Here is a 24,199-nt window from a genome sequence, read left to right as displayed (position 1 = left end):
CAGGACTACAATCGATGCTTTTATTACCAGTGTAGATTAAGAATGGTAACTATATTCTCATTAAGGCACCAAACAAAATAACCTTTGGTCACATCTTGCCAGGAAAAATATGATTCATTCTGCCATAGCCACAACATAGCTTTATTTGCAGCAGTGGAATCTTGCCAAACTATCCTGTGTTTGGAACGATATTGCGGTGCTCCACTATAATAGTCTACACAATTCTGAAGTTGTGTGAAAATTCCACATAACCAATTCTCCAACTCTGTACACATGCTAATAAAGTTCAGGTTTACCAATAGCACAAATTTGCAACTGAAAAGAAGGGTGGGTGAATGCCAGAAGTGTTTTTTTGCCTAACAACAACAACAACAACAATTATGCCTTGTGTACCTAATTCAGCGGGGCAAACAGGTAGGTAGACTTGGTGGTGCTTTCAAGTGCTTGTACATCCTAGCATCTTGAACGAAAGAATCAGAGCCTGAATAGTGGACAAAAGCCCTTGCCAACACTGCTCTACGAGTGCTATTTTTGCATTGGTAAAACATCTTGACAGGAATTTGTTTTCATCATTCCAGACTGCAGGGCTACAGCAGGCTTCATCTGTGGGGAGTTCAGAGGTAAACTGTGCAATATTTTTGCAACTTCAGAATGTGCAGCCTACTATAGTTGTTACACCCTATTTATTAAGTACATCCCACTTAATAGATCTGTTTCAACAGTGTCCAGGGACCATATCACAAATAACAGGACATCACTACTTGCACGTAACAAGTGATATATAACAGCAACGGTAAAAAGGAATAAGGCGAGCATGAGGGCATTGATGTGCTCATCTGAATAAGGTGCTGAAGGACACTAAAATGTGGAAAGCATATTGGTTAATCCTACCCTTATGAAGAGTGCAAAAGGGACAAATAAGTACAGGGTCAGACAAGATAAAGTATGCTATTTCTTCGCAAAGAATACTGCTGGCATGGCAGATGCTGAAACTTTCATCTGGCATATGGAGTGCTGAAAAATCATGTAAAAAATTTTCAGATCCTAGATTTCTTCCAGTAATTTTTGAGTTTATAAATTATAGCTTTACAATTATCTCTGGAAAGCATATTTACTAAAAGTGGTATGGCAAAACTGTTCCTTATGCTTGGAAATTGTTATTAAACAGCAAACTGAATACCGTAACAAAGCTTAGGCTGCCATGAAACTACGTAAGTGTGCATACACACCGGCATAGAAGGTGGTATGGCCCATTTGAAATGTAAGGAGTGCAGCCAGTTTGTAATTTTTGCAATTTTCACACATAAAACTGGATTAGGGAATTCTTATAGAAAATTTTAGAGCATAATACATGTTTCAAAGTATAGTTTCACTCCCAAATGCTTTTTTTGTTCATTTTATCGTCATTACACATCCCATACTTCATCTTTGCTAACTCTGTACTTCTGCGGCACTCATCATTTACAAAAATACAAAAATTTAGAGTATTCAAGCTCAAAAAGTTCATGAAAATCATTTGCCTGGTTGTCTGCCAAGAACACCATTTGCATAACAGCACATAACCTTATTGTCTGTACAAGCTACAACCTGTACAAGATGACATTATATAGCTATCATCCACTAAGTAGACATACAGAATTTTATATAGCGTTGGAACAAGTATACAATTTTGTGTTGATATGTGCCTGCAAGCTGACAATAGTGACATAGAAAATTTCATTAACCATTCTGGAGCTGATGCTGTTATGACAACACACTGATACTTGCTGCTGCTTTCCTATTCTACACCATCCTGAGAGATATGGTCATGTTTTGTGGGACAAATAGGTAAGATTGATGCTAACACACTGCGATAATATTGCATATGTATAGCTGGCAGAGTTTTTCAGAGTATACGCATGTAGAACTGCACTCACATTACGCCACACATACAAAATTTTGCCAAGTTGGAATAGTCAACAACATTCTAGCAAGTAATATTCAGCTTGTGTCGGACTTTGTAAAGCTGCATGCTTTTCCTTAAACCATTTGCCTGTTGCTTATTCGGAAATTAAATGTGCAAAGGCCCAGGCATTCTTCAGGCAGTACAAACATACACTGTAGAGCAGAAAGCAAAGCAGGCCCTGCCAAGTTGTGTTGCTAAGTTAAATATTATGCCTCTCTCTGCTGGAAGTACTTTTCAAGAGCACTTTCCCATTGCACAGAAAAATGTGTATGGGAACATACTTTTGACGGGAGCTTAAAATTGTTAGAAGGGCAGGTAGAGTTATACAGTATTTCTGCGACAATGAAAAAGAAAAGGAGTTCATAAAAACATGGGTCTCTAAAATTGTAGTGATGAACGCCATCTAAACAGGCACTGCTGCTCTTTCCTCAACATAAAGAAAAATTTTAGACTGTGAGTAGAGCCTGAGTAAAGCCAGAGCCAGAGCCATGTGCACTGCATAGCAGATTTTTTATTTTATCTTACAGAAACATTATTGCTGCATTTAGTAACTCTTTCAAGCTTACCTCAAATATTGAAAGTAATGTGCTGGTTCAAGTAATTAAGGCGTTCTTTTTTTAAGTGACCCAAAGAAATAATGTAAAAGGTCACCACATAGAAAAATAAACACGCAGCACCGAATGTTGCCTTAAAGGGGCACTAAAATACCACCATTACAAATTACGCTAAAGGCTGTGTTCATTTCGTATTGGCGTTATTACTCAAAATTTTCACTCAGTTACAACATTATAATCAAAATCGTACCAAACTCTTTTGTATCTCGACACCATTCAGCGACCATCGCTTCACTTTGCACATCGGGATGTTGCACCACCGGATGTACGTGCCCCACTGTAGAGCGGTTTCGTTGAAAGAAATAGGGAGACCGGTAAAACAAAATAATGTCGGTCTCTGGCACTTGCTGGTGAGATTTACAGATAATTTGCCGCATCAGAACATGTCTCATTAATATAACCAATGGCATTTAAGCAGGTCATGTTTAAAACTCGGCAATGTGCGTTATGCGGTGTACGTGTACAAGACCGCGGATGGACAGTGTTCGAAACGCACGAATACACGACAGGATGACGAGCGCATGTTCTGCTGCCAGATTGGCTGTCGCTCGTGATCACATTTTTGGTGGATGTTTCGAGAGCATTTTCGTGACAACCGGTAGCGCTAAGTAAAATAATTTCAGCTGCATAGTCACTGCTAAAACTCAAACTTTCATCTGAGAACAGGTTGTTTTTGCATTTTGGTGCTCCTTTAATGCATAACACACACAAAAAAATTACAACTTATCATTGCAGGCATGAGCAAACAAAATTAAATTGCTACAACACACCCCAACCACATTCAAGACAACCTGCATCACGGGGTTCTCATATCACATAAAAATCTTGGAAAACCATGTCATTGGGAATTTGCATGCACTGGTTAAGCATATATTTAAGTTCACTTTTCTAAGCAAACATATCATGCATATACTACGTTATTTTGAAAGAACAATGTGCTGCAAGCGCAAAACACAATTTGGTCAGTGCAAAGCTGGTGCTGGTACCCGAGGCTGCGCCCCATGCTCTGAGACTAGGTCATGCAGAGTGCGGATTTCGCAGGATGCTCCCTACAGGTACAAGGGATGGGAAAGGTGAGAAGAAATAGAAAGGAAAAAATAAAATCAAGAATAAAGACCTCCTGTAGGTACCACATATTTGTTCAAAAGAGCAGTTAATTCACTTATTAATTGCAAATATTTTATTCCACCTCCTGCAAACTAGCAACATGTCAATGTCAATGGGCAACTTGTCTTTGAACGAAACGATTTGATATATAATTCCACGTCGAGCAGTTTGATTGTCAATATGATGTGACTGCAATTTTTCATGGGTGACATATCCTTTCAAATCAGCAGGAAAAAACTAAGCAAAATCTTCTATGTAGTATACAAAAGTCAATAAACATTCTGAGCTTAGAAATCCAGTGGCTTTTGAAAAGTGAGCGCATAAAAATTTGAGACAATTCTGATTAAACTGGTGCACTTTCTATTTCAGAGTAGAGTTCATATCACTACATAAAAGAAAAATTAGGCTCCATTCAAGTTCATACTCTTGATTGTGAAATGTCCAACTTAGTTCTTCTGTGAGGCACCTGATTAGCCATATGGAAAGGGCAATAGTGTCTTGTGGGATAATTTGGCACGTGGAAACTACTCTATCGTGGTAATAAGCCTGAAAAATTTGTTATGGTGACAGCCAGAATGTCAAGACAGTTGCTAATAGATGGTTATTCACATAGTAGCCTGAAGCTTGTTAGTGCACAAAGCAAACCTAAAGAAAGCAAAGTCAAAATGCATTAGTATTGATACTATGTTACTTTACAGTAAAGACCAAATACCTCTTTGCCATGCAAGCCAGGTCACAACACAAAATAATGTTTTAGCTCAAGCCCCGCTTTAGCCCTGAACATACACTTTTGCAATACCAAAGTAGCACACCATCCAGAACAATTCAGCATCTAAATACTGATCCAAATGCTATGCATACGAGGTGCCACCCAAAAGTTCCTTAAACTCAAATATCCCACTGAAAATTAGCCTAATACAGAACTGTGCTGCTAGATGCTGTCTCCAGTATGACTAAGGAACCAGTCCAGCGCTCAAATAATAATTTCATAATGCTGGTTTAACAACAAGCCCAATTTTCTGCCGTGATTAGCACTTAAGGCCGGCCCGCATGGTGCGTATTTCATGCGTGAAAGTTGCGTTTTTACAAACAGTGCAACATTTCGTACGTCACAGCTGCTCGTAGCGCATGATTCAGTATGTCAGAGCAGATTTTATATTTCACGCAACAGTCAGTTCACGGGCGTCCATAGCAACCAATCACAGCAGAAAGACATTTTTGCCTCCGGTCGACCGTCCTAGAAGAAGAAGAAGCGACCTACATCCTTTTCAGCAATGGCTGCTCGCACGAAAAAGCTGCAGAAGACACAGGAAAAGACAAAATAACTTCTGTGGTGCAGAAGAGACACCCATTTTGTGGGATATGCAGCGTTCTGACAACAAAAATTTACATTTGAATGTCACGCTGTGGGAAGAGGTAGCGGCAGTGGTGGATTGTTTCGGTTACTTTTGGTTGCCGTGTATTCACACGAGCGACATTCCTCAGAATACTACAGCACAAGATGCGAAAAAGGTCATAGCTTTCTGCTGTCACGTGAGCGCTCCGTCGTGTTTTCACGTACACTGCTAACCGTGGGGAATATCCCCCTGCGACACAGCCATAAGATATTCCGTAGCAGACGATAGGAAAAGACACTGATGGTGTCGTCTGCTAAGTGTGTAGTACGTCATTACACCACTCCTGACGTTTCGCACAGTGTGAATGCTCAACATAACACGGAACGGAACCTCGGCTCTCTGAGCAGTGTTTTTGCTTTTTCTTCCACTAGAATCTTCCGTGAGGATGTTGTTCCGGACCTGTTGTGTTCGCAGCTGCGGGATCTGCGCCTCGTGCGGTTTGACACGCGTATTTCGGCACGGTGCGTGGCCGGGCAGCATTTTGCGCAGCGGGCCCTTCGCTGAAATACGCAGCATATGGGTCGGCCTTTAATGTTGCCTTAGAAAACTGAAGTTGTTTACATTGTGGGCATATGAGCTAGCTTTTACGGCTTTCTGTGATTGTCGACATGATAGGCTTGAAGGAGCAAGGAGTATGTGTTAGACTGTGTTTCAAAACTGAGACTCAAGACATGCCAAATGTTGACAGAAGCTTTTGGTGATGCGTTTCAAAAGTGGTAGAACATCCACTGAAAATGAATATTCTGGGCACCCTTCACTAGGCATCATCAGTGCAAACATTGCCAGAGTTTTCGAAAAAATTAATGAATACTGTATCAGAAAACATCATGTTTGTGAAGCTTTATGTTGTGCTGTTGAGGACTAGCCAGCAGATTTTGTTGTACATTACAATACACTGGCCCACCACTCATTATGCTCCCAACCTAACCCTTTATGGATTTTTTTTTCTTATACAAAAAATGTAAATGGGGCTCAAAGGGGAAAGACTGCCAAAGAGGCCAGTAAGAAATTACTTCTGGCAGGGTTTATGAGGACTAAAAATGCGCTGGGTCAGACGCATCAATGCAGCATGCAATTACTTTGAAGGAGATATGTCCAAAGTATGTGATCTTGTGATCCTAAATAAACTTAAGGAACTTCTGCATAGCAACTTGTACTTTGTGCAGTGTCAAACGTACAAATTCTGTTGAATAAAAACAATCACTCAAAACCTTAGCATTACGCATTGCAGAGAGATATTTGGCAATAATACGCACAACATATCGATCAGCTGAGGGAATGCTCACACTCAATCCCATGCAAGCACAAATGTATGCATTTTCTTTCAACTTTCACAATTTGATAAGAATGTGAAAATGCTCTGATCATAAGATTTGAATGGAAGTGTCAGTTTCTGTCACATACAGAATGCATGAAGAGCAACAAATTTAATGCAAACATTTTGAATGGGGACAGAAAGCAGGTACATGCCATAAAAGCTCAAAGGAGATCAATATGTAGTACATGTTCTGATGCAAGGCTTTGGCACTGGGCTCTGAGACTGGCGTCAAGAAGAAGGACTCTCATATCTTGTTTGCTACCATAGTTCAAAGACAGCTAACCATATGAAGCTATTTCACTTCATGCTATTGCATTATGCATTAATAGGTAGAAGAACACATCACTGTGTTCATACATAATGTGTTATTCACAATTATCATTTCCTTTGTGTTATAATACCTCCTACCATGCTCCTGGATTACACTAAGACCTCATTACCCAAAAATGTATGTTTTACCTACTTCAGGCACAGGCTCACCCAGCATCAGAAATCAGCACAACGTGAGACACAGACTTTAGTTTGGGAGCCAAGTACATAACAAACATGTGCAAGCATGCAAACACATAGAAAGCATTCCAGAAGGTAAGGTCAGTCAAACATTGTATAGTAACACAAGTCGTAACTCCGTCGTACTGAATAGCATAGCATGGCTTCCATGAATGAAAAAAAAAAAAAAAAAGACAAAGTAAAATGTTTGGAAAGTCCAATGCTGACTGGCCTTATATTGTAGCAGTGCAACACAGATAAACTTCAAAATATAAAAATGGTGCATGGCTGCAGAAGGCAGAGTAATCACGGCACAAGCTAGCCATCAATCAGAGGATGTGGGGCTGTCCAACTCCATATACTGCACCTACAGCAAAAAGGAACAGTGAAGAAATGCAGTTTTAATCCATCCAACATTGTATATGTTGGCAATCCTAGCCTGGTGGAGAAAACTTGTAGTGTACTTCCATGAGGAACAATAACAGTCTATCGAGCATAATAAAAGTATGGCATTACCAGTTAAAGAAGCCAGTTTGGTTCAAAATGATGCTTTTCTCAAAGTAAACAGTTATTTTAAAAATGATGTACACAGTGTTTTCGAATATGTAGCACAGTACGAAGAACACAATGTGAAAGAGTGATGTAGCTGAATAGACCGTTATATATTTGGCCTGTCTTTGTGGCATTCCCACGTCTTCAAATTATCTGTAAGCTCTGAGCATGCGTCTATTTGGCAGAATGGTGCTCACTACTCCAGCTCTGCCGCGACTTTTGAGAAGCACAGTGTAATTGTAAATTGTTATTTCGTTTATTCATTCCACAACTTGTCAAAAGTTAACCTGGGACATAAAAGCTGTGGTACAGTTACAACTCACTTGTTCATCATTAGCTTTCTCTCAGTCACTTCCCCACGTCTTCATAACATGATGCTGAATGTTCTCTCGATATGTATGCCCACTGCACTATTTAAAAAATTACACTAGGAAACAGCACCCAAGTTTCAGATGAGCCAATGAAAAATGTGCCCTCACGTTGCCTTAGGACATCACCAGAGAATACCATGTTCATGTTTCCTCTCTACCTTCTATACATAAATGCCTGAGAGTAACAACGACCCACAGGTCAACGAGATTCATTGCAGATCACTGCTTCAATCTACATTACAATTCGGAAAGACTGCAACGTTAAATGAAAACAAATCAGTGTCGCACGTGCAACGTTACACGCAGATTAAAAGACGAAAGCGAGTGGGACACGACAGGACAGGTTACATCACGTGGCCAGAGTTGACAACCACCATGTGACAACATCAACTTGTTCCCAAACCTGTCTCCGAACTGCCACGTAACTTAACACAAATGAAGGTTTGTTCATGCACAGAGGGACACGCAGTCACAGTTAAAACTTATCTGGCCCATCACCATAATCAGGTATGAGTTTCTCAGCTGCTGCGATGCTGCCATTGGCCGAAGGCGTCGCTGACTCTGTCAGAGTGCACTTCTCCGGATCTGGCACGCCTACCTGGTGGGTGTTCTTCCTCTTGGCTGCTTCTTTGTCCCCACAGCAGCGCGTGTACACCTTGCGGCCAATAGCCACAAAGATTAGGGGCACCGGTGTCACCAGTGAAGCGGCCACCGGTACAACCGACGCAATGTCAGACTCTGGCTGGGGTAGAGAGAAGCCTAGTAACACGATGGCGATGCCAGTGTTCTGGACTCCCGTTTCTATAGAGACTGCTAGTACATCCTGTTGGCAGCAATGACAAGAAATTTGCAATAATTAGAATGCATCATTTGGATGCAAGAACATTTAGTGCTCTACAGTATTTAAAGTGACTATTGCATCCGGAAATGTGTCTATGAGACTGATATGGTAATACATATTCGGCACTGCCTTCACATCCACTTGGCCAAGCGTCTCTTCCGAAAACAGCTCTCATATTGAATAAACCAGTTTTAAAGATTTACACTCCTTCAGCAGCTAAGGAAGCCCCAGCGACAGTAACATAATGATGACGTGAGCCAGACACACCAATGGGAGCGCAGCGCAGGCGATTGTCTCGGAGTTCTGCTTCGCGTTCGCACTACAATATGTAAAAAGTAACAAGTACTTGGTAAATACGCAGACTTTCGCTTACCAGTGTGGGTTTCGACACAACCATATCACGTGAAACACGGTGCTACGCTCCTGGCTGTATACGAACACATCCGATGCTAACTCAGAAGTGACATTCCACAAGCTGATCGTGACCTGCAGACGCTGTCCCACCCGCCCGCTGGTCGCGAAAGGCGCTCCGACCACTCCCTGATTGGACTTGTCTGAGCCAAATGGCGCTCCCTGATTGGCCTTCTCCGAGTGACATTTTCCTCAATTTCCAGACAGGGAATTCTGGCATACTCTCAACATCTGTCACCTGCTCTTGCCACACATTACATTAAATTACACACAGACTACTCCACTTTTTTGCGTCAGATTCTCGGGGTTGTTGTCGATGATGAACAACGAGTAAAACAGCACTATAGTTTTGAAATAGACCAGCACAGATGCGACAGTCTGTTCGAAGCTCAACTTTGTCGAGTACAGATTACGGAGTACACAAAATATATTTCGATGTCTACGTCATCCAACCTTAGTTGCCTGAAGGACTTCCCCCTTATAAAATCTGCGTTCATCGGAAGTGGAACAGCTGTTCAGCATCGGAAGTATCATCATGGGGAAGAGGCAGCCTTACAGACGAGAAGTATGAGAATGTTCTTCTGAGGACCAATGGACATTACCTATCGACTCAAAACATAAGCAGGGTGTTCTGCTGGGCATTTGAGCTGATCTTTTTTGTGTATGCGAATGTTCGACACACATATATACAGTAGAATCTCGATGATAGGATCACGGATGATATGAATTATTTTCCGGTGCCGGCCGGAATGCCTATTCTTCCCATGTATTAGAGTTCGGATGATACGAACAGAGGTCGTTCCCCCGTGACGCGAGCGCGCGCTAGTCATGCTGCTCCTTCTTTCGGAAAGGGAGGCAGATCCTCACCATCCTCACCACTAACTCCCTTACATCATGTTGCACAATGCAAGCAATGACTCTCCCCTTGGTGGTGGAGATAAGAGCAAAGGGATTATACGGTCCCGACACTTATCACCACCTTATCTCTGTTTTGACCTTTTTAGCCCCCTCAACAATAAACCGGGAAGCCGTGTGAAATCGCACTGACGGAAAATAGCGACCAGAACACGTGGAGGGAACATATCGGGACAACTTCTAGCAACATTACGCGTCAACATTCTGCAAGTAGACTTCACCTAACGCCTGCGTGCTTTAGGAGAAGCTCTCTTCAGAACACTGTCGTGCAACTCGAGGGTGGAAAGCACCAGCTGGGTCTTTTGAATCATCTCGCGAATTTGGGCAGCATTGGTAAAAAAACAGACAACAGCGTTACTACCGACCTCTTTCACTGACAGTAATGGAAAATGAACAGTCACTGTCTATTTTCTTGCCTCAATTTTTATTTTGGTTTAATTCGGTTGACACGAATTTCGGATGATACGAATTTTTTCCGCTACCCCGTGAGATTCGTATCATCGAGATTCTACTGTAGTGCATTACCAGTGGTAACTGCAACTTAAGTATTTTCACAATCGTGAAACTCTAACTGATTTAATTACATTTGGTGAGTAACTTTCCCAGGTCTGCTCACTATAAATGATTGCACCAGAGCTATATATTTATTCCATGTTGGCATGACTACATGCCATTTGCAGAAGCATATATGTGAATAATTAACCAATTGTAAGCAATACTAAATGAAAATGTGTGAGCATTATAAATAAGAAACATTAAGTGAATGAGGCCTGTAACCGTATTAGAAGAATGGAGGTGAGCTGGCTGGAGGAGACCAAAATAAGCAAAGATGATACAAAGCGTGTGCAAACTACACAAACTCATAATATATGAAGCGAAACACAGGAGACAAGAAGGCAAATGCAGGTCATGGCATGTGGTTTATGTACAAGGTCTGTCCCAGTGAAAAGGTGACTGGCGCGCTCGCGAGCGTGCTTGTGGCGCTATTTTTTGTCGAGCACATGGATTACGTAGCGCAGTCCCTCAGCTATTGGCTGAAGTGAATTTCAGATGGTTGGCACTTTTTAACCGCCGGATTTGAATTTGAATTTGAGTTGGCATGACAATCCCTTTGTATATTTTTCAACGATGGAGCAGCGTGCCAATGTGAAATTTTGTTTGAACTTGGGAAAGGTTTCCTTTGAGATGATCCAAACTGCATATGGAACTGAGGCAATGAGTCGTAAAAGTGTCTTCAGGTGGATTTCGAGGTTTCGTGATGGCAGGGATGCCCTGGAAGATGATCCACGGCTGGTAGCCTCGAAGACATCCCGAAATGAAGAAAACGTGCAAAGAGTTGCGGAAGTGCTTGCTTCAGACCGATGTATCTCTGTACAACTCATCGAGGAGCTCACCGGCCTTCCCAAAACAAGCGCGCATCGCATTTTGACGGAAGACCTGCAAAAACGAAAGCTTTACGCGCGATTTGTGCCTCATGTCCCGACAAGCGACCAGAAGCGCGCCGGACTGGAGCACTGCAGAGACATGCAGGTAACCGCAGCAGAGGATACTGAATTCCTCCCAAGCATCGTAACGGGCGATTAAATGTGGTGCTTCTAGCACGAACCGTCGAAAAAACGGGAGAGCGCCGAGTGGAGATCAGCAGATGACGAGAAGCTCAGAAAGCTAAGAATGCAGAACAGTCGAGTCAAAACACTCATGACCATTTTCTTTGACTGAAAGGGAATAATTCATATTGGATACATTATACAGGGTCAGACAGTAAACGCGAAATACTACGTCGGTGTTTTATCGCGCTTGTGGGGCAAAATTCTTCGCAAAAGGCCGGAGTACCGCAAACAAGGATCACGGTCGTCGTTGCACGACAATGCCCCTGCACACAATGCGAAGGCTGTGCGCGATTTCTTGACGAAGAAAGGCGTTGTCCTCGATCATCCACCCTACTCCCCAGACCTGGCTCCAGTGGACTTCTGGCTGTTCCCAAAATTGAAGTTGGCCATGAAGGGGACATGGCATGACTCCATAGAGGACATTCAAGACGTTGCGACGAGTTCCTCAGAGCCATACCGAAGGAAGACTTCAGGCACTGCTTCAAGCACTTTGACGGGCAGTTCCAGCAGTGCATTGAGTCGGCGGGGGACTACTTTGAATGACCCATAATAAAAATTTAACATTATTGATGCCTTCCATTTTATTTGACAGCAGTCACCTTTTCACTGGGACACACCTTGTACATTCTTTTTTTACATTCTGTAAATATTCCAAATGGGCTTGGATCTGTATCAGACTATGATACTAGCAAAGTGAGACGGCCAGTAGCCCCTTGTGCTTTATTTCTAGAGCTATACAAGCAGACAATACACAGAAAAAATGCTATTCCTCCAGAACTACCACAGCATCCTTATTTTTTTCTCTCTTAGCAGCTTCAGAGATTAGTTTCTCTCAGGAGTGGGCAGTAATAGTAAACTTTGTATTATAATACTATTACTGTAATGATCTTGAGTATTTGTATTATGTATCATAATACACATAATTGAAATATTACATCTGGGTAATTCCATTCTAAATCGACCAAGGTCCGCCGATGACATTTTTTGATTTCAGTGAAAAAAATATATGTTGGAAACGACCTTCAGTGAAGACGAAAGCACGTGTCTGGAGCTTCCTACGACCAACCAGTCCACAGATGGAGAGGGGGTAAGGTGGCGCCGTGTTCGAGACATGATTTTTTCTCGCGACTTTGCAGTCTTACTGACGCCATTTCATTTGCGTCACAACCCTCATAGATGGCACACGTAAAGTCTGGGCACCCCAGTATACCTGTACGGAGTGCAAACGATCACACTTTTTAAAGCTTTATAGCTCCTCGACGGCAAGTCAGATATCTGTAAATGAAGTATGTTTTTAATGTGCAATCTTTCCTCTACCGTTCAATATGTAGAACACCACTCTACCCTGTTTCGTTGCCGAAAGAGATGTCAGTAAAGTTAGGTGAGAGCAGAAAATTGCCAATGTTTGGTATGACATACCCCAGCCGCTGCAACACTTATTCCAATAATTTTGCGGTTACTGAAAGGCCAACGAATCCCCTAAATGCAGCTGCACAAAAGGGAGCCTAGTATACCTGTACTGTTTGCACTCCGTACAGGTATACTAGGGTGCCCAGACTTTACGTGTGCCAGCTATAAGGGTTGTGACGCGACTGAAATGGCGTCAATAAGGCTGCAAAGTAGCGAGAAAAAAATCACATCGCGAAGACAGCGCCACCTTACCCCCTCTCCACCTGTGGACTGGTTGATCCTAGGAAGCTCCGGGCACCTGCATTCGTCTTCACTTAAGGTCGTTTCCAACATATATTTTTTTTCACTGAAATCAAAAAATGTCATCGGCGGACCATGGCCGATTTCAAATGGAATTACCCATCTGTTATACTCTTGAGGGCGTAATACTTTCCGACAGGTCGTCAGTCCAAACTACGGAGTGTCACCAGCACACTTTATCAGTGATTTTCCCGTGAACCACAGACCTTCAGACACAAATACGGCCCCCTACACATACCCCTGCCCCAAATTATCCCAAAGGGAATGACCTCAGGGCCAGAGGTTACTGGAAGCTTCCCTACATTCCTTTTAGTTCAGCATCTGTAAGGATGAGTCATCCCATTTACAAGGCCCCTGTCTGAAAGAGTGCATCCAATCCAGTTACTCTTATGCGTGGCTGCACCAGGACGGTCACACACTTTTGGACAGCCCATATTCTATTGCCCACACTGAATGAAATCAAGACTCTGCCACACTGAGAGCAAGGTGTCCACTGTGCTCAAAGTTGATCAGCACCACCTTGTCAAATCGGAGAGGCTATTCTCATATATATAAGACATTTGTATAAGACCGGCATGCATTAGAGGACTATCCCTTTGAGATCACGTTAAAATGTAACCACCCGAAATAACCGTGATAATCTGCGATTGGAGAATGACTATCGTGATAAACAATGCAAAAACTGTAGAGTACGCTGCCGCTTTTCCTTTCTTCAGAACCTAACCCGCCACCACCAAGTTATGTATCAATGTATTACTTGTGCAATACACACAAGTATTTGTATTATGTATTGTGGGAAAGAAGACACATCTTCACCCCAGCCCTCACTCACAGGACCAGTCGCTCGTGATGCTAGTCCTTCAGCCTCAGCTCTACACTTCTGACTTATTAAACTCCTATCCTCTTCAACAGTATTATAATACCTCGGAATTGAAATATTATGTATTAGCATTATCATTCTGATTTCTGAGAAGTATTATAATACAAAATATCAGTATTGCTGCCCACTCCAGGTTTTCAGGCAGGCATCACCTACCACTGCCAGCACCCGATAAAGATTAGGTCTCCTGTGCAGGTCTAAGGCAGTAAAGGTCTACTGTGTGTTGCGTGCATGTCCGTCCCCGTCTTTTTGGTGCTTTTAGAACTATGGTCGACTGTGCATTTTGCTTCAATGTTCTTGCCACCCCCAATTTGGACTTGGTGGAGCTACAACACCATGATACAACTGACTGAAACAGGGGGTTTTGCACCAATACACCAATGTGCATAGAAAGTTCCACGCACATATTGAGGAGAGAGAGGATTGAGAGAGACGACAGTTCATAAGCCGTTTGACAGGGAAATACTTGTGCATGCAAAGTCATCATGGGAACTTCCCATAGAGGAAGAGTCCCCTTACATGACTCCAGAGGGGCAATGATGGAATACTCTTTAGGCCAGTTGTGCTGTGAAGTTTCCGAGCCTGTGGCCTCTGGGGAAATGCAGATAGAACTGAAGCAAGCTAGGGTGTGTCAGCTGTTGTACACTCTCATCATTTACCACATGCCTCCACATTTGCTCGCGACGCTTTATCCCGTGCTAGCATATGTGCTGTACATTATTTGCTATAGTTGTTGTTTGTTGTTGTTTGGCTCGTAACAACACTGTGTTCTTGTTCGCGCATACTTATTTGTCCAAAGAGCACTTGAGAATCTTTGCTCGTGCTGTGTATAGTGTATCACTCAGATGACAACTAGCACAACAGTGGACAGGGCTGTCATGCCGTATTAAGTGGATGAACCTATTGTACAGACAGAGACACTTACCGTCCATGGAAGACCACATATTCTGGATGCCACAGCTCCCACGAGAAACCCTGACCAGACGGTGGCTGCGGCAGCTAGCATCACCCGCCAGGAAAAGAGACTGAACATGTACAAATTGGCGTATGTACCAAATGCCACTATGTACAGAATCATTGCCACGGACACCGGAGCCAGGATTCGACGGCAAAAGGAAGCCACCTGGACACCACAGAAAATTTCAATGGCCTACACTCTTTTCATATTTAAAAAATGAATTTCACATGACCAGTGGTCAAGAACATGGAAAAGCATGTATGACTGAAAGTTCTTAGCTTTTCATGATCAGTGGCTGGGGGGTAAACAAATGAATAGTCAAACACATATCATGGAACTGTAGCTGCCGTAAAAATGGTCACATATGATAACAGCTAGCTCTGAGCTAGTGAGGGCAGTATATTCTCAGCAGTAGGAGGGATTGATAGCAGTAAAAAGAAAAAAGAATCCAAAACACATATTTTAGTAAGTAATACAACCAACTAAAGGAACCTGCTAGTGAAGAATGAAGGATGGCATAGCTAGATAATTTCCCTTCTTGAGTTTGCCCCCCACAAACAATCATACTGACTGAAATGAGCAGCAAGCAAGACAAAGACAGGAGATGACGACAAGTCTTCTCAATTCTTTGTCCTGCTTGCTGCTTGTTTCACTCGGTATGAATCGTTACCAGCTACCTCGCCAACATACCTTAGTATACAAACTATGCTGAAATTTCATGCACATAAGCGAGGAGTGGCTATGGAATTCTGATAAGTGTTTAACATGCACTTTAAGTAGCTGCAGTAGTGAGCAGAGTTCGGCACTTGTGACTACCGCTGACTCATCTCCCACTCAGCTCTCTAGTTGCTCACTCATACTCACTCAAGCTCAGCTCATTCACCACATTAAGCATAAGTGAGCATGCTCATGAGCAGTGATGGGCAGTACTTGAAGTACCAAGTACTCAAGTAGTACTTTAAGTACATTTCTGTGTACTTGTACTTTACTTTAAGTACATTTTAGATTGTGTACTTTGTAGTGTACTTCAAGTACTTTTTTTCCGGGTACTCCCCATCAAGTACTCAAGTACCCAAATTTGGACTCCAGACAAAAAATCACGAAAGAGTATCAAAGATGCACACTACTAAAAACGCTAAAATGACAACAAAAAAAATGAAAACACACAGATAGCGCTATGTGTGTGTTTTCGTCTTCTTGCCGTCATTTTAGCGCTTTTAGTGGAATGCACTACCAAGAGTCCCAGTGTGACATCTTACCAAAAAGGATTTTTGTGCTGTTAAAGAACATATTTGTTTAAGCAAATTTATTGTTGAGAGGCTTGAAATGTTGAAAAAGTATCAATGCTTCTACGATTATGTAAAACGAATGGAATGCAAAGACACGCACACATTATGACACTGCAACCGGCAGCACAATGACTTAGTAAATTGTCATTTCATTTCTCCCAATGCAGGGTTCTATGCTTTTGTTTTATATTGTTTCCTTCATTGGCAATTAATAATCATTTTATATCACATTGTGTGATTGCATTACATGATGAACACTCTGAACGACACACATGCTTTCATTTTTACATTTTACGTTTTTTTTAATTGGTCGTATGGATTGCATTGCTGCAGGTCACAGTCATATAGAAATGATGGCTTATATTGTGCTTCATACGTTTTTACTTTCTTCATATTCTTTTTTTAAACATGCTGTAATTCAAAAAGCAGCATGGAATGCCGAGAAATATGTAATCTCTGTTGGCCTGTACTTTTTTCCCTTGAAATTTTCTAGCCTGTTATAGCAGGAGATTAGTACCGGAACACTACACTAGGGGGGGATCTTGGATCAGTCAGGGTAATCACAGCACAGGTGACTGATTACCTCTCTACATGTAACTGCAAATTATGTCATCTCATTAAGTTCATATTCAAGAGATAGCACTTAACGCAGGACTTTATGGCTTTAGAGCATTTGTCAAGAATGCTCGCTAAAGTTTTGCCAAAAAAGCAGGACACAGATACTAAACAGTGAAATGCAAAGTGATACAAATTAAATTCGCAATGTACTTGATGAATACTTGAAGTACTTTGCTTAGTACTTTGTACTTTACTTGAAGTACATTTGGAATTGGGTACTTTGTACTGTACTTGAAGTACTAATGATGCCAGGTACTTGGTACTTTACTTTAAGTATAATTTTGAGGTACTTTGCCCATCACTGCTCATGAGTGAGATTTGCTGAGGTAATGTATGAGTGAGTTCAGCAAGGGTGGGCAAGTTTAGCCAGGTTGAGTAAATATGCATACGTCAGCAATACAAGCACGTGCATAGAAAGGTAGTTCTCGACATACTACTTTATTTACGGGGCACTTCTCTCGTTCTTATTCTCTTGAGGCAGCAAGTTCATGGAAACACTAAGGCAAATAACGTGGCAGTAACATGCCCACCTGATCAGGTCACCTGTGCAAGCACCTTGTATTACTTGTCCTCACGTGACAAATAGTTCGTGAACTGTTTAGGCGAGAATGCCTTACACAAGATTTCTATTTTCTGCATTTAGCCATAACATTACCACTGTTTATGGCTTTCAAATCAGAGCCTATAGCACGGTATATCTCGTACACAACCATGCAGCAGTTAACACTTTGCTGTAATGCTACATTTTACCCTTCAGCAATTCTCATTCTGTTTACATACCTTAGGCCTGAAGCGTTGCAGTAAGAGACCAATTGCCAAAGGAATGGTCATAGAAATGAGAGTGGTGAATATGTTCCCGAACGGGACCCTTACTGAAGCATCCTCAAACAGGCTACGGCCCAGGGTGAACAACCACATTGGCATTGTCCCTAGAAGTTGTTATTGCAACATTGTAGTATTACACTGAATTCATTAACAGAGGGAATTCATTTACAGTGCATAACATTCATGTGTACTGCAAGTAGCAAGCATATATGAATACTGACAAAAAATAAAAAAATAAACTTGATTCTCATTATTTACCTTGGGACACACTTCAGCATGAGATATACCTATAATCCAAAGTTTTTGGGGCTCACGTGGAAGATGCTTTTTAACTCTTTTTGTATGACGTAGGCAGTGTATCCCAAAGTTTGGGGTCAAGACAAGGGGACGAACAAACAAACAACACAGGACATTGAGTTGTGTCCTGTGATGTATGTTTGTTTCTTCGTCCCTTTGTCTTAGCCCCAAACACAGGGATATGCTGCCTACGTCATGTTTACACCAGCTCACTTGCATAATCCTCTTTTTGTTCAATGTTTCTTTGTATGTTTCAGGGCACTGACGACTTGAATGAAAACAATTACTTTAAATAAATAAACAAGTGAATAAGAAGAAGAGAACCCACACACACAAGAGAGCCTGCTGTAGTCATGGAGTAAACACATATTGCCATAATAGTACCATGAAATAAAATGACCATGCAGTAATAGTCAGCTGTACACAAATCCCACTGATCCTACATCCACATGCACGATAATTACACTGGCACAACAACTTGTAATATAGTGTATCCTAGAGTTTGCAGTACTTCATCTCAAAAAGATTGGGCAGAAGTTACACCATGAGGACATTAACTGACCAAGTGCAGCAATAGTGCTGATGAAGGTCATGGCAACGCTCAGGTTCAGATTTCCACCCAGTAACACTGTCCACATGTTACTTGCTCCACCACCAGGACTACAACCGAAGGTGAACAGGCCAAGTTGAAGGTACGGTTCTTTGAAGAGGAACTTGGCCAAACCATATGCAATCTGAAAGTATTTTTTAAAGATTTAAAGACCATAGAAAAGAACAACCCAAGTGGAGGCAACACAACAGATACTGATATTTGTGCATCAGAAGGTATAGCATTATTTAGACTCTAAAACCATCTGCTGACACACAACTTACTGTTAGTTTCAGATGCGCTGAGGGGGGATACTTAGGGGGCTTCAGCTCCCCACACCACCACCAAAATGTAGTCGACCAGTAGTAAGTGTGGTGCTATTTCCTCACTGTTGGCCCAGTACTCATCAGATCAAATTATCACCGGTTATGGATAACCTAGCGACCACCAAGACAACGCACGTTTACATTTATCAATGTTTAACAGTTCTTTTTTTACTGGAGTCACAACCCCACAGTCACCCACAGGGCGTCCAAGCCACCTTCAAAGAAAATTCCTGGCCCTGCCACTGGTGCATGTATAGCTACAGACATACAGGGTGTCCCAGAAAACGTGTCATTGAATTATAATAAAAAAACTACGCCACCTAGAATCATGCGGTCAACGGCATTTGTTCTTATTAGGTTTTTGCAACCTTATAAAGTTAATGTCATGTACCCCAAGTTTAATTATGCAAATATTTGCAAACTGAACTTAGAAATTTGCCAAGGGAAGGTCACTTTTTTACCCCACCAATATGAAGAGTGTGCCGAATTCACTCAAATTCATGATAATTGACAGTGATATTCACGAGCTATCCCATCGGAAAAAATAGCCAAATATCATGCTTTTCGAAGCACCGGACCATAACGCGCAATGTCTTTTTGAGCGCAATCGCTCGCAGTCCGACGAAAGGAGGTTCCGAAGCCAGCCCACAGAGTGATAGTAGAAAAAGTAACAGTTCCTAAAATTGGGAGAAGGAAAGCATTATCCCAGCGAAAGTCGGACGTGATAAGCCATGCCTGCGTTATCTCTTTCTGCGATGCCGGGGTGGGCTGGGTTTCCAACCTCCTTTCGTCGGACTGACAAAGATTGCGCTGAAAAATTCATCGTGCGCTATTCTGTGCGACCTCCGTAGAGCACGATGTTCGGCTATTTTTTCCGATGGGATAGTCCTGAATATCCCTGTCAATTATCATTAATTTGAGTGAATTAGACATGCTCTTCACATTGGTGGGGTAAAAAAGTGACCTTTACTAGGCAAATTTCCGACTTAAGCTCGCAAAAATTTACATAATTAAACTTGCGTTACACGACATTCACATGAGGAGGTGGCAAAAACCCAGTAAGAACAAATGCCGCTGACCGCATGACTCTAGGTGGTGTAGTTGTTTAATTATAATTCAATGACACATTTTCTGGGACAACCTGTATGTATACATAATTTTTTCATTATACATATATGTGTACATACATGTAGAGACCCAAGTCTAATCTGCAGTAGCACCTGATAAGTGAACAATCTGTTCTTTGAATTATGTTAAATAAATATGTGCTGCCAATCAAAGGCATTTCACCATGAATGGCATTACCCTTTGAACAACTGTCATGTGGGTGGCACGTGAACGGAAAGCGGTTACCTGAATAGTTTTATCTCGGCATCACAGGACCAAGTGCATGGACCAAGTGCATCGCGATATCCTGTGAAGTGCTCTCTTGGAATATGTGTCATAAAAGTAATACTGAATGATATCTTATCACACAAAGCTAGTGGATTAGATAAATGATGATTAGGGGTTCTTGGCGCAGGAGCTATACCGCAGTAAACAGAAGTTGAAAAACGTGTATGTAAAATCTTCATATGACAATGACAATGTATAGTCTAACATACAAAACTAAAACATGCTGATTAACAACTCAAAGAATGGCAGTGTCCTCCGAGCAACTGTCATGACACTGGCAAGTGAAAAGGGAGCAGTTACCTTTATCATGCTGTTATCTCAGCAGAAATTAATAAATGCTACGCAGGAGGCATTAGGGAGATAATAAGAAGCTAGAAAAGAAAAATTATTCCACTGGCATAGGATTATTATTAACATTAATAGCTACATGGAAAATTTCACACACAAAAGATTTTACAACGCAGTCAACTGTGTGTGGCTCATCTAAGCAAGTAAATATGCTAACTTTAAGTGCTGGCTTTTTGATACCACCTCCTTAATATGCAAAGTGTGAAGACAGAAGGCAGAATTTAAGCCTGTGCTGCATGACCAAAATACATATGAGCACACCTGATGATATTTGCATATGTGGATTTTTCTGCACCGAATACTAAGGGCAAGCAAAAAAAGAAAAATACAGATGTGGTTCTTATCTTTGTCATTGCATAAATGAACACATGCTACACAGTTTTGATTGTTTCACTGGAGAGCTTTGCATGGACACCGAACTAGGAGGTGCCTTTACAGGTGCTGCCAATGAACTTTTGCCAGATGCTGCATTTTCTGCACATGTCACGAGTTTTTGTTACAAAATGCCACAATTATCAGAACTGCTCTGTAAGAGAATGTATTATATGATCAAGGCAAATCTGCCAGGAAATAACTGCTTAGCAACTCTGAGCACAAAATGGGGGCACAACTAGAAAGCTTGGACGACTGTCCTAATTTGTGTCTGCTAGCATACGATACTACAGGTGTGTCACGCCAACAGGTAAATTGAGGGCGAAAGCTTATGTGGGGGTCGTGCAGAAATTTGGAGTGTTTTGGTGCAAGGATATCAAGGGGTCCATGCAGGTCTTCGTGTGTTAAACATGAGCCAAAAGGTAGCACACAAGCCAGTTAGTTTCAGAAAAATATTTTAATTTGGGAGGTCTACGGGTGCTGCATCATCATCACTGATGCAGCACAGCTTCAGACTGATAGACTATTGACATCAGAGCTGTCCTAATAAATTAACTGTGTCGTTAGTTTACGTTATACACATGCTCCGCAAATAACTCCTTGTCCTGCAGAACGGAAGTATGAAACATTAGAAAAGGTGCAATAAGGAGATAATTCAACTTATTCCTCTTTTAGTTTTTTTGTTGCTATGTCATCTACATACTGGTATGTAACTGCCAACGAAAATTTAGGCTGTATTGATATTTATTGGAACGCTACAGGAGGGTAAGATATGGGAAATGCATGTGTGTCAATGGGACGGGCAATCAGACCAGGCCCCTTTTTCTCAGTTTGGGATTTTTATACTTGTCCCCTTACTACATCCACGGGTTCAATTGTTTTAGCTCTGAATCAACAGCAGCACTCTTCTCTGCCCATTTTACCTTTCAGAGAATGATTTATATCCTTTACAGATCATGCAAAGCAGCCATGAAATGTGAAAAGTGCATCACAGCTCTCTGTAAAGTTTATGCTGGCACTGACTGCAGGCTGTCAGGCACAGTTTTTATAAATTATTTGCTTAAAGTGACCTTTCAAGACGGCTTCTTCCAGTAAAAATTAAGAATTTGTAAGAGATACTGCTGACATTTATTTGCAGTGTCTAGAATTTGTCAGTGTGGTGGCTACCACACTGTAATGTTTGTACCATGTTTGTACCATGTAATGTTTGTGAGAGACACAGTATACCACAAGGGATGTGTGTTAAAACTGCTACACTGTACGATCCTGATGCAATGTAGCAGCATACTTTGCTGGAAGTCCTTACTAAAATATGAACAAACAAAATATGTAATATAAAATGTAATGTAAAATATGTCATGTAGCACATCATATTATGAAGTGAACGTTTGGTCAACATGCGAAGAAGCAGGAGTGGAAGCCTATCATAGCCTACCTACAGCAGACACTTTCAAACTGATTGAACTACAACTGTAACTAGCCTTTTTTTCTTTTCCTGTTGTGTATGCACAACAGGAAAAAAGTTGCAAAGTGCACAGTTGCTAAGTACATTTTTGTGAATATGTGGTCAGCTGCAAGATTGTGATCTAGCTGTGATATCCACAGATCAGGACTGTGCACACCATTTTCGTAGAAATAAAGTTATGAACGCTGCTGTGGAGGAAATGTAATATTATGTGACCTTAGTGGAATATGCGTGCAACAGTAAAAAGGTAAAAATATCTCCAGTCCCCACTCAGAGGAAAATCAGTGCGAGTGATGGGTAAAAGGAAAGGTCAGAGAAAGCTTTCTGTTGCACAAATGACAAACATAAGTCAAGGTCAAGCGGAATTTCCACATGACACTCGAAGTGCAGCGAGATGGTACGTAATTGAAACACGCTATGTCAACGTGTTCATCGTTAAGAAATAGGTAGTGGATGACACGATGAAGTTGAGTAATAAGATGGAGTTGAGTAATAAGATAAGGTTCAATGTCACTTTGTAATACTTCCTGGCAAGAAGAAAAAAATGCTGACGTTCGATGCCGTATAATTTGTTAGCTGACAGTCAGACGAACGCAAAGAGCAATGATTGTGACAATCACTGGTATTTACGTACGTCTTGGACCATGCGTTCAGGAACGCAGCACTACATAAGCGAACACAAGCACCTTGATTACGTGAGCGAAGCTGTGAAAAGGGGAAGCAAACCTTTCAACAGATAAGCAGGGTATCATAAACCGGATCGTCTTTCAAGATAAACTTACCAAGGGCATGGCGAGGTACTGACTGAAGAATCCAACCACAGGTCCGATGGGACGCTTCATCACACTCTTGACAGTTTCAAGGTCAAGTGCACATCCCATATTAATGTAATTCAACGAGACTAATATCGCTACCGATACCATGAACACCAATGAGAGTATGCTTTGCTTCCGAATGACACTCGTCGGCAGGAACTCCTTCGAAACTTGCGAAGTCCCATTGCCAATACGTTCTTCTAGTCGAATCCTCGTATGGCCTAAGAAGTTACCTCTCACAGTGAACGTCCCGTTGACATAACCATTCTCAGGTAGCGCACTGTAGTTCGTATGCAGATGAAGTACAGAGGCAATGTCTGGGTTCTCAGAAACAGCAGAGTAGAATCGCTCGGCGGAAAGCGATTTCGTTTGCAGCGAAAAGCCAACTTCGGTCACATCACCCTCCTTTAGTTTCTGAATACGAGCAGGGCTAAATGCAACGGACAAAGCCGCAACGACTTCAAGAAGAAACAACAGAAAACTTAGCCCAAGGGCTAGAAGAACTACAGGGCACATGGCTGTGTTATGGGACGCACTGTTGTTTACAGTGCACACGGGCGTTTGCAAGACGTGTCGCCTACCTTCAACGTTCCCGTTTACAAGCAGAACCTGTTTTGTGGTCAGTCAGAAACGGGGACAGGGGCCATGAGAAACGCACACGAGCAAAGCAGAATGAAACGACAGCGCGGCTGCAACACTTGAAGGACGGAGGGCTGATTAAAAAAAGACGTCACAGCACGAA

General features: G+C 41.9%; 1 protein-coding gene across 2 annotated transcripts; it reads right to left on the bottom strand.

The window, feature by feature from the left end:
* Positions 1–6: 6 nt before the first annotated feature.
* Positions 7–24,199, bottom strand: LOC135377719 (ileal sodium/bile acid cotransporter-like). Of its 2 annotated transcripts, none has more exons than XM_064610343.1 (6): positions 23,425–24,199; positions 18,710–18,881; positions 17,806–17,954; positions 15,086–15,283; positions 8,292–8,616; positions 7–3,608 (listed from the first exon to the last, which is right to left on the bottom strand). In XM_064610343.1, exons 1-6 carry the CDS (start codon positions 23,971–23,973, stop codon positions 3,577–3,579), a joined length of 1,425 nt encoding a protein of 474 aa, XP_064466413.1. In that variant the 5' UTR covers positions 23,974–24,199; the 3' UTR covers positions 7–3,576. The 2 variants fall into 2 exon arrangements, with proteins under 2 accessions (XP_064466413.1, XP_064466414.1); XM_064610344.1 differs by having other exon boundaries at positions 8,392–8,616.

The sequence above is a fragment of the Ornithodoros turicata genome, chromosome 1, assembly GCF_037126465.1.
Source record: "Ornithodoros turicata isolate Travis chromosome 1, ASM3712646v1, whole genome shotgun sequence".
NCBI classification, from domain to species: Eukaryota; Metazoa; Arthropoda; class Arachnida; order Ixodida; family Argasidae; genus Ornithodoros; species Ornithodoros turicata.
Note: the sequence above shows the minus strand (reverse complement) of the source record. Positions and strands in the feature narration are given on the sequence as shown.